This window comes from Lepisma saccharinum, chromosome 3 (genome assembly GCF_977018435.1).
Source record: "Lepisma saccharinum chromosome 3, izLepSacc3.1, whole genome shotgun sequence".
In the NCBI taxonomy this organism is placed as follows: Eukaryota; Metazoa; Arthropoda; class Insecta; order Zygentoma; family Lepismatidae; genus Lepisma; species Lepisma saccharinum.
Genome location: NC_139231.1, coordinates 27,976,117 through 27,989,282, shown reverse-complemented (window position 1 = coordinate 27,989,282; position 13,166 = coordinate 27,976,117). Strand labels below are relative to the sequence as shown.

Genomic DNA, 13,166 nt, shown 5'->3' with positions numbered 1-13,166 from the left:
TCTGACCATTATCATTAATCCGTAGTATTTATTTATTTATTTATTTATTTATTTTTGTGCTGCAACTTATTATCCTGAGAAGTTTATAGTATATCAAATTTATGGTACTTATGGTATTTGCTTTTCTGTTCTTCCTTTACAGGAAGGAGTTACCCATCCCACTGATAGTGCTGTTCGAGATTTTTCTGCAAAATGCCTCAAGGAGTTTGTAACTTGGTCAATCAAACAGTTGTCTGCAAAAGAACTTGAGGCAGCTCCAATAAACATTAAAAGTATACTGAAAAGGATTTACTCCTTTAGTCTTCATCCTAGCCCTTCAAAAAGATATGGTGAGACCTGTTAATATTGTTACTTGGATGCAATCCATTCGCATTGTAATAGGAGTAAATTATAGATTGTATTAAGAGTAAATTATAAATTACAGGAATGAAGCAGATTAATTGGTGCTATAACAGTATCTGCCAAGATAATTGAGGTCTGCAAATATGATCCATTGCCCACCCACGGCCCGCCTGCTGTAATGGGAAGAAATATCTGCCCACTTCCACCCTGAAGGGGAAGTTTTCCTGCATTCATCAGTACCCAGTGTGATTTTACAGCAGGCGAGCAGCCGATGACTGCTGCCGTCTACTGCACTGCGAGCACGGGTGTCGGGAGCAGGGGCAGACAGGGCATACAGGAACACTTATTATACATAGGTTGACTTTGTTACAGGAAAATATTGTTAAAACTGATAATACAATGTTCGAATTTTGAATGTCACTGCACGAAAAGGCTGCTCAGGAAAAATCTCGAAAATGTTACATGTGAACGGCTGTCAAATGACTTCCCGTTTGATAGGTTTATTAATTTCAAACAACAGGGAACATAGTGTAGGACTGGTAACCATGTTTTAATAGTTAATGGCAAATCTAGGTCAGATATAATTGGATGTCTGTGGTTTTACAATTACATGAAGGGCATAGAAAGCATTCTTAGCCTGTACTAAATAGTTTAGGGTGCCCATTTGAAAGTGCTTATCCATATCAGAAAATGAATTTCCCAAAGTTGGATTGTAGTATTGCTCCACCCACTTTCTCATTTAAGATTCAAAGGTGTTATGGTAGGATTCAAATTTAACAGGACAAGTCTCCACTGCGGTTATAGCGTGGTCCTAAACCAAGTTGAATTTCAACTCTTAACTTCGTGTTTTATTAGATACCAATTCATAGCCTCTTTTATCTTGTGATATTTACACAAGACAGCCTATGTAACATCCAGGCTACTTCATGTTGATTGAATTACTGACAACCTTAAAATCTATTAAACAAAATATTCCCCTTCGTACATTTTGTAATAAATACTTCAAAGGCAGTATTCTTTTTTCTTTCATAAATATGCAATTTAATTTGATTTTTCATTGAGTCGTTTTTCTGCCACTTTTGACTAATCGCGATGATGAGGATGAGTGATGATATGGTAACTGATGAAGGGACACTCACAAGAAACACCTATGCCCAGGCCAGGATTCGAACCTGAGACCCCTGGCATCATAACACGCTGTGCTAACCACTCTACCACGTAGGCAAATTCGTAATTTAACATCCATATAATGAATGTTCTTGATTTGTGGATTCCGCCCAGCAAAGAACCAGGCAGGGATTGCGTCAGCCTGTGTCCGCTCAACATGCAATGCACATCGAGAGGGTGCAGTGAGGGCCTCCCCCATGGCGCAGTGGTAGCATCATTGCCTTGTAATCAAGGGGTCCCGGGTTCGATACCCTGTGGAGGCACAAGTGGTTCGGATCCCACTTTAAACTGTAGGTCCAGTCCCGATTAGCCTTACTGTGCATAAAGTGGACTTAAAACACCAACTCAACTCAACTTCTTGCAGTGAGTCATGCCCGCCCACGCAATATAGGCATATTGGTAAAATTTCTGATAATTTTTCCAATCCTGTGTATTTAGTGCACAATTCTAACATTTTGTTACTTTTTGTTTGAAAACATGTAATTCATTATAGCAGTTTTGTAAAGTAAATGTTTAAATGCACAGTCACCCAATACATTCATTAATAAAGGAGGTTAATGAACCATTAATTTTCTTCAAGGAACATTTTGAACTTCATATTGGATTGATAGAATTTGATTATCATTATCAATTCATTTTATATTGGTGCTTTATTGTTATCGGAAAAAATTTCATATTGGTCCATCCCTACAATTTAATTTTGTATCATGTGTACATTTTACAATGAGCAAGCTTAGTGATCTAACACATTTATTAGTATTTTATTCATATTATTAGAATATAAGAAGCATTCATGATGTAGCATATAAAGTATGGTTAGTATACCAGAGGGAGAGGTCTTCTTTGTTCCTATTAAATTCAGCAGTCCACTGTTTTTTGTCTGTAGCTCGATAACTTCTTGAACATAAGCAGTATCAGGTCATTGTTGAGCAGTCCACAAATTGCCAATGGGATATGAAGAAGCTTGAGCAATGGGATGCTCAAGAAGCCATGAAAAGAAAAGCAATATGGAAAGAAAGGAACCAGTGATCAGCAGTTCCTCTTCCAGATCTGACATTTGGGGTTGTTAGTCCTATCAAAAGCATTAGATCAGAAATTCACTATGTATAAACCAATACATTGATATTGCCTGATACTGATAGATATTGATTAGTTTCAGGTTATTTAAACTTGTGCAGCTTGTGTTACATTTAGACTTTGACCAGTAACCTTTTTGATACTGACACACTTACCATGGGCAGTATTAGTAAATTGGTATTGTGCATAGGTAACTATAGAACAACTTTGCCAATTCACAAAGGTTTGTAGTTTGATCATGAAGATCCTTCAAAATTTTATATTTTCTTTATTAATTTTTATTATAGATGGACTGATAGGAAATTTGAGCCAATGCCAATAAAGTACCGATATAAAATTAACCAATACTGATAACCAATCCGACATAAAATTCCATATGGTCCTTGAAGAACCTGAATAGTTCTTTGACCTCCTTAATAAATATTTGTTTTCCAGGTGACTGCAGTGCAAAAGAAGGTGCATATTTAGACACTTATTTTTTAAAAAAAGTAGGGTATGAAGATTATTCATAAAAATTGTAACAAAACAGCAGAATTTTGCACTAAATTATTAGATATTTATAGATATATCGATCGGTAAAATGATAAGTAATTTTGCTGATAAACCGATACACCTATATCGGCTGATATTGATAGAGTACTGATTAATGTGTCCCATTCCTAATTTTTATGTTGCAATAATACATATTGTGAAATAGTTATATATGAATAGAGTTGCAATTAAGTTTTCAATAAGTACATAAAAGTTTATTGGGACTGAACCAATACCAATGTATCAGTATTAGCCAATACCAGTGATGTAGCTATTGGAAAGCATCAACTGGAGGTTAATCACAGATAGTGTCTCATGCAATATACAAAAATGACACAAAATATGACACTTTTGCAGTCTAAATATCCTGGAAATTATGCAGGAGGCATAATTTTCATTATTTTGGCAACAATGCCGTGAGAAGAAATGGGTTTTTTGATTAAATTATCATCTCAAGTGAATTATGAATATTTAAAGCAAAACTGGTAGATTGCTATGATATAATTGCAAAGGAGAATACAGTTCATACTCGTGTTTTATTCCTATAACAGGTGCAGCTTTTGCCTTGAATAATTTGTACACTACATTGAGAGAGGAACAATCAATTATAGATCAGTTCTGGTTTGAGCTTCTGTATCACTTTGTAAAGTGCCTTGCACTTTCTGAAGAGGATGATTCTGCTCTTGGAACAAAGGAACAAGTGTCCCAAGCCTTGGATCATATTGAGCGAGTTTTAAGAGAGAAGGCTGATTTGTTTAACAAGGTTTGTAGTAAGATATTTCCTTAGAGTTCTTTCTGTTTTTTCTTGACAGTATATGCTTTTTCTTTATCCAAAACACTTGTAATGATATATTGTAGAGAAGAATTGTACTGTAACAGATTTTTCATAACAAACTTGAATAAATCATCTAATTAGTTGTTGTGTCTGAAAAGTGTTGCTCTAACAGACGAAAATCCATAATTTAACTTGCATAATTATTTTACATGAAAAAACTTGTATTTTCATTTAAAAAATCAACAAATTAACTGAGTAGTATACTAAACTATATATTATTTGCAGAAATATTGGATCGGTAAACTTACAGCCAATTTCATTAATAAACCAGTATCTCAAAATTTGTATTTTAGTCAATACCAAAACTCATGTTGGAACTCATCCCTACTATAGTAGATTGAAATGATCAGCAAATTAAAAATGTTTAAACACTCAACAAGTAAAGGTAAAGTTCCCCTCGTACAGTGCATCATGCCACATAATGGAATGTGGAGATAGAACCCCACACATTGTTAATCTTGACCATTTTTGGTGGTGATGTGATAAGCACTATCCTGTGGCTACTTTACCCCATAGATACCCATTTATATGAATATTATAGTTTAATTCTTACAGAATGATTTTGTAATGAAGTTTCTGATAAAAAAAACAAAAAAAACTTGTATATTTATTGAGGGGGATGAATGAATCAGTCAGATTATTCATAAAGTGTTTTGTCATTTCCTATCAGCCCACTATCAGTTATTCAGAATCCACAAATTGTATCAATATTTACTCAATATCTGTAAAAACTTCATAACCATTTTTACCTAGCTGTTCCAATACTGAAAATTTGTCATTGTTGACACAAAATTCCTTGTAAAAATGCAGTACAGATAATTTTTTTATATATATTTTCCAATGTTTTGACGACTTGTTGCTAACTCCCATGTTAGATAACAAATACTGTTGAGTCTCCTGAATAGCTAAAGCTGTAAACCACCACCTCCTCTCCTTTGTTCTTCATTATCTAACTCCTCCTCCCTGTTCTTTATGTACATGTTGCTTGACTTACTTATTTTAAATGAAATTATTTCTGTAGCTGTTGTTGTTGTTATTTGACCATTGAGAAAGCTCAAACCTTGTCTGTTATGATTGTGATTATTTGTTTCCTTCCTGTTGATAATAACAAATCATTTAAAAAATTTTAGTGCGTATTTCAATTCTGTGTTCTTAAAGTGCAGAATAATTTTTAGTGTTTATCAGACTTTTATCACCATTCAGTATGTATGATCTCTAATAATTTCTAAAAATACAAATTTTGTTTGAGCAAGTATATTAATATTTAAGATGCTTTCTGAACTCTTAAATTAATTTTCCATTTGCACAGTCAAACAGAGCTAGGAGGAAACCAGCAGAATTTGATGGGGTTGTGTTGAAAGATGCTGTAAACTGGCTTTTTGAAAAATGTGGATCCGTTGAGACAGAGTGCCGCCATAGATGCATGGCCATGGTATATAGTTTAGGTCCGCATGTCAAAGGTATGTATGATTCAAGAAAAGAAATTATCTTATGTGGAAACTATTTGTGTACTTATACTTGTACTTTGCTTTAAAGATGTACAGCTGGCATAGCAGGTAGTTCCAGTTCAGTATCAAAGCATGGATTTCACAATTGCCTTTTCAGTCATTCTGTACTCAATAGGAAGTTTGTCCCCAGTTGTTCACAATTGTCTGGATTACTGCATTTTGATGTTTTGTAGTCACTTGATATTTTGACTATAGGTCTCGCGCTACAACTTGAGCTCTGGGGAGAGTGGAAATCCGAGGGGGCCATATGGGTTTTGTCATGAAAAAGACAGGCTGTTGCCATCTACAGATGTAAACAATTAACTGGTCACTCAGTTTAGATGTAGATTTGCATAATTCGGAAAAAGTGGGTTCTGCATTACAAAGCCAGGCAAGAAATGTGGGAGAAACCTCGTTTCCCAAGATACTCGCCAAGATTTGTGGCGGAGTGGTTACACAGTGTGCTACGATGTGAGGAGACCCAGGTTTGAATTCCAGCCTGTACATGGTAGTGTTTCTGTGCGTGTCCCTTCATCAATATCATCATATCATCACTCATCGTTATCTTCGCTATTAGCCAAAAGTTACAAGAAAGCGAAGTAAAATAAACCAAACCAATGAATCTAATTTGGGTAAAGGGGTTATTAATTCATTGATTGATTTTATTTATTTTACTTCGCTTTTCTGCCACTTTTGGCTAATCGCGAAGATCAGGATGACTGATGATAAGACGAAACTGACGAAGGGACAAGCACAAAGAACACCCATGCCCAGGCCAGGATTCGAAACCGGGACCTATGACGTCAATGCGCACTGTGCTAACCACTCCACCACAAACCGTAAAAAGGGATTATTAGAAGGCTTCTAAGAGATTCGTACGTTGCGGGCATTACTGTATCTACACTTATCAAAGAAGTTGCGAGAAAAAAATCAATTTTCAATTTTGGGTTACATTATGGAAATGTTTACTTGATCTTTGTTTCCTTATTAAAGAACTGAATCCAATAGGAGGTTTTGATAGAGAAACCAGATGTTATTGTTGTCCGTGCCGATTTCTTTAGAGATATTTATGACTGCCCAAACACTGGAAGAGCTGTGTACTATTTAGACGAAACATACATAAACGAACATCATACGGTGCCAAAACATGGCAGTGTGACAAAGATGTTGTAAGGCCTTTACCACTACAAGTGGAAAAGGAAGGAGAGGCTTCTAATGGCAACCATCGTCATAGCACAGTTTCGTGTGGCCTTTCACATAAAATATTTTGGTCCCTTAGTGAATATACAGCGTGTCCACAAAAACACTCCTCGATTTTATTTGGTTATAAAATGAAAACTTTTTGCAATATGTTTGTAAGTATGGTGTCAGAAGTTGTAGTAACTCCTACAGTTATTTATTCCCTACAGGTTGTGAAATTGACCCATTTTTCCGCTAGAGGGCAGTAAATTCTAGATGGCGCTTTCAAAACAGCAACGAAGTTGGTGTGTGTTGGAATTACACAAACAAAGAGTGTCGTGTCTGTTCCAACGTTCGTTCAGGCGTAAATTTGGTGTGGAACCAACACCCACGCACGCCACGCTGGAGATACAACGTGGTTCTCCTAAGTGTAATGTGTTTTGTGCCATATCTGAACAGAGAGTTTATGATCCTTTTTTCTTTGAAGGCGAAACTGTGTCCGGCGACAGTTACTTGGATGTGTTACAAAACTGGTTGATGCCTCAACTTACTGATGTAGGTGACTACCTTTTCCAACAAGATGGGGCACCACCGCACTGGCATCGTAACGTCCGTAACTTTCTCAATGAGGTCCTGCCAAACAGATGGATAGGTTGTGCTGGACATCATGATCAGGTGTTTCTTCCCTGGCCTCCTAGGTCACCGGACCTTAGTGTTTGCGATTTTTTCTTGTGGGGGTATATCAAAGACATAGTGTTCGTACCTCCCCTACCTGCATCCATTGAAATTCTGCAGGACAGAATCACAGAAGCTGTAAACACAGTCACGCCCGATATGCTTTCCAGAGTCTGGAATGAGCTTGATTATCGCCTAGATGTTTGCTGTGTGACAGGTGGGGCACACATTGAGTGTCTGTAATGAAATTCAATCACATGAAACTTTATGAGTTTTTACATGTTTACCCAAAAAATGAACACAATATTCCTCAAAGTTTTCATTTTATAACCAAATAAAATCGAGGAGTGTTTTTGTGGACACGCTGTATATATATATAAAACACAGGAATAGGATCAGAAAAGGTGCCAGAAGGGCAGATAAACACTAATGATGAAGGAGACAGTAAACACTTACCACACGAAGATAAATTATTCTATATTTCGCGATCTATGTCGCATTTTCAAGTTGAAGAAGAAAGATCGGCGTTGCTAAGAGAAGAGGCACAGAATACCAGTATATATACCAGTATTCTGTGCCTCTTCTCTTAGTAACGCCGATCTTTCATCTTCAACTTGAAAATGCGACATAGATCGCGAAATATAGAATAATTTCTCTTCGTGTGGTAAGTGTTTACTGTCTCCTTCATCATTAGTGTGTATATTTATATATATATATATATTAGGGTTGGGCCGATATGAAATTTTGAATTTTTCTACTGTCCGGTGAGTGTTTCCTTTTACCTTCTTTGATTTTTACTTAGCCCTTTTGGCCCTCCTTGCTTTTTACCCTCCAGGTGCACACGGACACTGGCAAATTTACCCTCCATCCCAAAGGGACCTGCCATGCATCAAACCTTATCTACATCCTCACCTGCAACATCTGTGGTGATTTTTACCTGGGGGAAACATCAACGGCCCTCAACCTCCGCATCAATAACCACCGCTCCTCCACCCACAACCTGGACTTCACTGTCGCCGTCCACACCAACCACCACAACATCAGTTTCAACGACTGCTTCCGAGTAGCGATCATCCATCTCCTACCCAAACCAGCCAACACCTCTGTTCGCAAAAGATGGGAGAGGGCCTATATATCTGCCATGAGTGCAACCACTCCACCTGGCCTGAACAAGGCCACCCAGTAATGCCCATCCCTCACCCACCTTCCCTCCCAAACATCCCGTCCCTCCTGCCCTCCCAACTCTTCCTACACACTCACAGTTTACGACGAGCCTGGTGACGAAACAGGTCTTTTTCCGTTCTATGCACCGCTGCTTCTTCGATGGGGACCTGGCAACTCTGCAGGTCCCCAACTTCCGGTTCCATCTCTTTCTCCTCACACCGATGTTGCTATGAAATTAGCGAAAATTTTGAATTTTTCTACTGTCCGGTGAGTGTTTCCTTTTACCTTCTTTGATTTTTACTTAGCCCTTTTGGCCCTCCTTGCTTTTATCCATTATATATATTATATATATGGATAAAAGCAAGGAGGGTCAAAAGTGCTAAATAAAAATGAAAGAAGCGGAAAGGAAGCACTCACCGGGCAGTGGAGAATTCAGAGTTTTTGCTACCTTAGTAGCATCCTCGGTGTGAGAAGAAAGAGACGGAACTGGAATTTGGGGTCCTGCAGAGTTACCAGGTCCCCATCGGATGTGTTGGGAGGGAGGGATGAAATAGGTTGGGAGGGAAGGTGGGGTGAGGTGGGGATGTTACTGTTTGGCCTTGTTCAGGCCAGGGTGAGTGGTAGCACTCATGGCCAATATATAAACCCTCTCCCGTCTTTTGCGAACAGAGGTTTTTGCTGGTTGGGGTAGGAGATGGATGATCGCTACCTGGAAGCAGTCGTTGAAACGGATGTTGTGGTGGTTGGTGTGGACAACGACAGTGAAGTCCAGGTTGTGGGTGGAGGAGCGGTGGTTATTGATGCGGAGGTTGAGGGCCGTTAATGTTTCCCTCAGGTAAAAATCACCACAGATGTTGCAAGTGAGGATGTAGATCAGATTTGAGGCATGGCAGGCACCTTTGGGATGGAGGGTAAATTTGCCAGTGGCCTGTGCACCTGGAGGATGTGAGAGGTAATGAGAATGGGGCAGGTTTTGCACCTAGGGCAGTTGCATTTATATTCTGGGGGGGGGGGGGTTGTGTGGTGAAGGAGTGTTGTGAACCAGGATGTTTTGGAGGTTGGGGTCATTTGAAAACCACTCTGGGCTTGTCGGGAAATATGTTTTTGGTTTCAGGATCACTGTGGAGAATGGCGAGAAGAGAGTGTAGTGTGGGCCTGATTTTGTTGAGATTGGGATGATATTGGGTGATGAGTGCAGGTAGGTTGATGGCAGCAGGTTTCTTGGTGGTAGTGGTGTGTGAGGCAGCTCGCGATACTTGTTTGGTGACCAGGATGGAGGGATATCCACGGTTGACCAGGTCTTGGTGTAGGTGGAGGTGGGTGAATTGTTCAATCGCTGTCCCCTGAGGGCCAGAGAGAATGGAGTGGCTTTTTTGGTGTGGAATGGGTGGGAGCTGGAGAAGTGTAGGTATTGCATGTGGTTGGTGGGTTTTATGTGAATGGAGGTAGTCAGGTGTCCTCCCTCGATGTGCACGTTCACATCCAGGAAGGTGATCTGGTTGGTGGAGTATGTCCAGGTGAATTTTATGGAACGGAAGTGATTGAGTTGGTCCAGGAAAGCTGATAAGGATGGTTCTCCATGTGTCCAGAGCATGAAGATGTCGTCGATGAAGCGGAGCCAGAGGAGGGGTTGGGTATCCAAGAACTCTTGCTCAAGTTTGCCCATGAAGAGGTTTGCATAGGATGGGGCCATTCTGGTGCCCATGGCTGTACCTCGGATCTGTAGGAAATGTTGGTTTTCAAAGGTGAAATTGTTGCATGTGAGGACAAGGTAGGCTAGGTGGGTCAGGAAGTTGCTGCTGGAGTTGTAAGGTTTGGGTCTGCTATTGAGGTAGAATTCTATGGAGCGGAGGCCATGGGCATGGGGTATGTTGGTGTAGAGGGAAGTGACATCGATGGTGGCAAGGATGGTGTTTGGGGGCAATGGTGGAAGAGAAGAGACGTATATACACATTGATGATGTCAGAGGGATGGACAGACGTTTTAACCCAATAACTTCTAATACGAAAAAAAGAGAGAAGGAAATGAGGGGGGAGAGGAGCTGGCAGCAGTGTGTACAAAGTAAATATGGCCATAATAAGTTAGAAGGTCGATATACTTTTTTCTAAGGTCGATATACTCTTTTCTAAGGTCGATATACTCTTTTCTTTTCAATTTAGAGAACATAGTGTATATACAGCTTTGCTAAGAAATGCTCTTGGTAACATATATTGAGAATAGCAAGAAATTAGTGTGGTTGCAAACACTGCTTTTGAAGGGCAGAGAACTCATTATGAGGGTTGTCACTGCCTCCGCGGTCAACTCTAATACTTTCTCCTCAGAGCTCAAGTTGTGGCGCGAGACCTGTAGTAAACATTAGTCTTCATCATAAAACAGTTTGAATATTTTTCAGGTAATATTACATGGTATTAATAGCATTAATAGGCCTCCCCGATGGCACAGTGGTAGCGTCATCACCTTGTAATTAAGGGGCCCAGGTTCAAGACCCGGTGGAGGCACACAGTGGTTCGGATCCCATTTTAAACTGTAGGTCCCATCCCGATTAGCCTTACTGTGCATAAAGTGGACTTAAAACAACAAATCAATCAGTCGGTAGTATTAAGTTCTGGTTAAAAGGTAAATTGTCATTGATGAAAATTGAACATGTTACGTTATTTTCTTGTGCTCCTACACTGACCAACAAGGATGCACAGGATTTCCACCTCCCATGTAAAACTTGATTGAGCAGTCAAGTGACGTTTTCTCTGCAATTTCTTTCCATACATACCAAATGATAATGACAGATCATGTCCAATTTGTAAGCATATACTAACCCAGACTTATTACCTGAAGGATATATTAACTGTTTACTCTTATTAGTAGGGCACGGATTTTTATGTGGTAAAAACATGTAAAATATTTATGTATTTATGCACTGAAATAGTGAAAATATGCACTTATAAAACTGAAGTAAGTGTGCTGTAAAGTTGAGTGTGTCAGAAAAAGGTAAATCCCAGATTTGCTAAACTGAGGCCTCTGAAAGCTGAAGGGCATGCTTTATGTTATTTTGAAAGAAAAATATGTACTAAACATGCTCTAGCATTGAAATCTTTGATGTTATGTGAAAACAACTTAAATATGTAATTTTATGTGCTGAAAGATTTGTCAGGGGATCCCAAAACACATGATCGGTGCAATGCGCATTCAAATTCGCAGAGGTCTGCTAGGTGTTTAAAAAAATATGTAAATACAGAGGAATCCATGTCCTAGTTATTAATCACCTCAGTTGGATGAAATTGGTACTGTAGTACCAGGTTGTGTGTCTGTAAAGGTTCAGATTGTGTGTGTAAAAGTTCAGATTGAACTTCCTTTGTGGTGAACCACATTGAGTGTTCAACTCATGATTTCAGCACCGCAGGTTCTGACACCAAGTCCTAATCTTTTGTTGTTTCTGACCAACTTTAAACACCTCAGGTGTCTGTGGGAATCAGAGTATCAACATTGGTCATTGTATTAGCTTGATCATAGAATTTTCCTATTTCATTTTTCTCTTTTGCAGGTTGCAAGCATGTTACAGATTTCATAGAACTGTACCTTAAAGAGCATGGCGAGAATGCTCTTCTGAACATAATTGAGGCTGGTGGAAGCAGCCACAGGAAGGGAATAGCACAGATTGTCACTTTGCAAGACCTGGATGGTAGTGGAATAGTGCTAGTTATGTATTGGTTGAAGTTACTGTTGGCTGCTCTTGATTCTTACCATTGGCTTTTTGAGCGTACATATATAAAATCTTCACGCATCTTGAAAGAAGAAAAGCACTATAAGTTGCTCGAGTCTGTTCCGTATTTTATAGACTTTTTAAGCAGAAGTGATATTGACTCGGCAGTGAAATTGTGCAGCAACGAAGAAGGGACAAGTAAAAATATTATTTATTCCCCGAGAGAGCAAGAGAAATTCATTGAACTCAAATGCACCATTCTTGTAAGGCTGTTTAACTTCTTGGTTGTTGTAATGAACAACAACGATGCAGATGCACTGAATCAGGTGCTGGATTCAGTGTGGGGCGAAAAACTATGGACCATCATTGTTGACTGTGTCTTCCAGCCCACAGAGCTGGGTTTCAATATGAAGAACCGGGAGTTGATGCAGCAGTTGCCTGGTGAGATGAGGAAACTTCTGAAATCAATGAAGGAGAAGGTTCCGGCGCACAGGCTGTATGGCTTCTACAACTCGCTGAGTTCCTTCTTTAAGGAAAATTGCCAGATTCTTAAGGACTTGCCTGTGATGTTCAAGAAAGGTTCATCTTTGAGGCAGAACCTCTTTGTTGAAGGCTGTGAGATTCTTCAGAAGACAGGGATGCTTGAGAACATTGCTGAGGTTGGTTATCTATGGTTTGTATGTAATATGGTTGGGACAGATTAATCGGTACTCCATTAGCATTGGCCAATATTAGCACATTGATGTATTAAAGTTTCTAGTAATTTTACTAATGGAATAAATCAACAAATAATTTAGTGCATTTTGTTATTATTTTTATAGATATATAAACGTATAATTTGCATGTCCTGTATTTGTAAAGTAAATATTTAAACATGCAGAATCTCTTTCAAAAGACAAAAACCATTGCAGTCTACTGATTACATTCATTAATTGAGGTGTTTTGGGGAAGGAAAGTACTCGCATATCCACAAAACTGTTTTTGGTCTCACTGATGTCATAGTGGTTACATT

The 13,166-nt window shown here is 38.9% G+C and overlaps 1 protein-coding gene across 2 annotated transcripts in view; it reads left to right on the top strand.

Annotated features, from left to right (window-relative positions):
• LOC145984947 (DNA-dependent protein kinase catalytic subunit-like) overlaps positions 1-13,166 on the top strand; it is a 241,918-nt gene that overhangs the window by 45,884 nt on the left and 182,868 nt on the right. For both annotated transcript variants that reach the window (XM_083118377.1, XM_083118376.1), the window contains exons 11-14: positions 143-329; positions 3,669-3,880; positions 5,262-5,412; positions 11,996-12,813. In XM_083118377.1, coding sequence (XP_082974503.1) covers positions 143-329; positions 3,669-3,880; positions 5,262-5,412; positions 11,996-12,813 — 1,368 coding nt within the window. The remainder of the gene's footprint in view (positions 1-142; positions 330-3,668; positions 3,881-5,261; positions 5,413-11,995; positions 12,814-13,166) is intronic.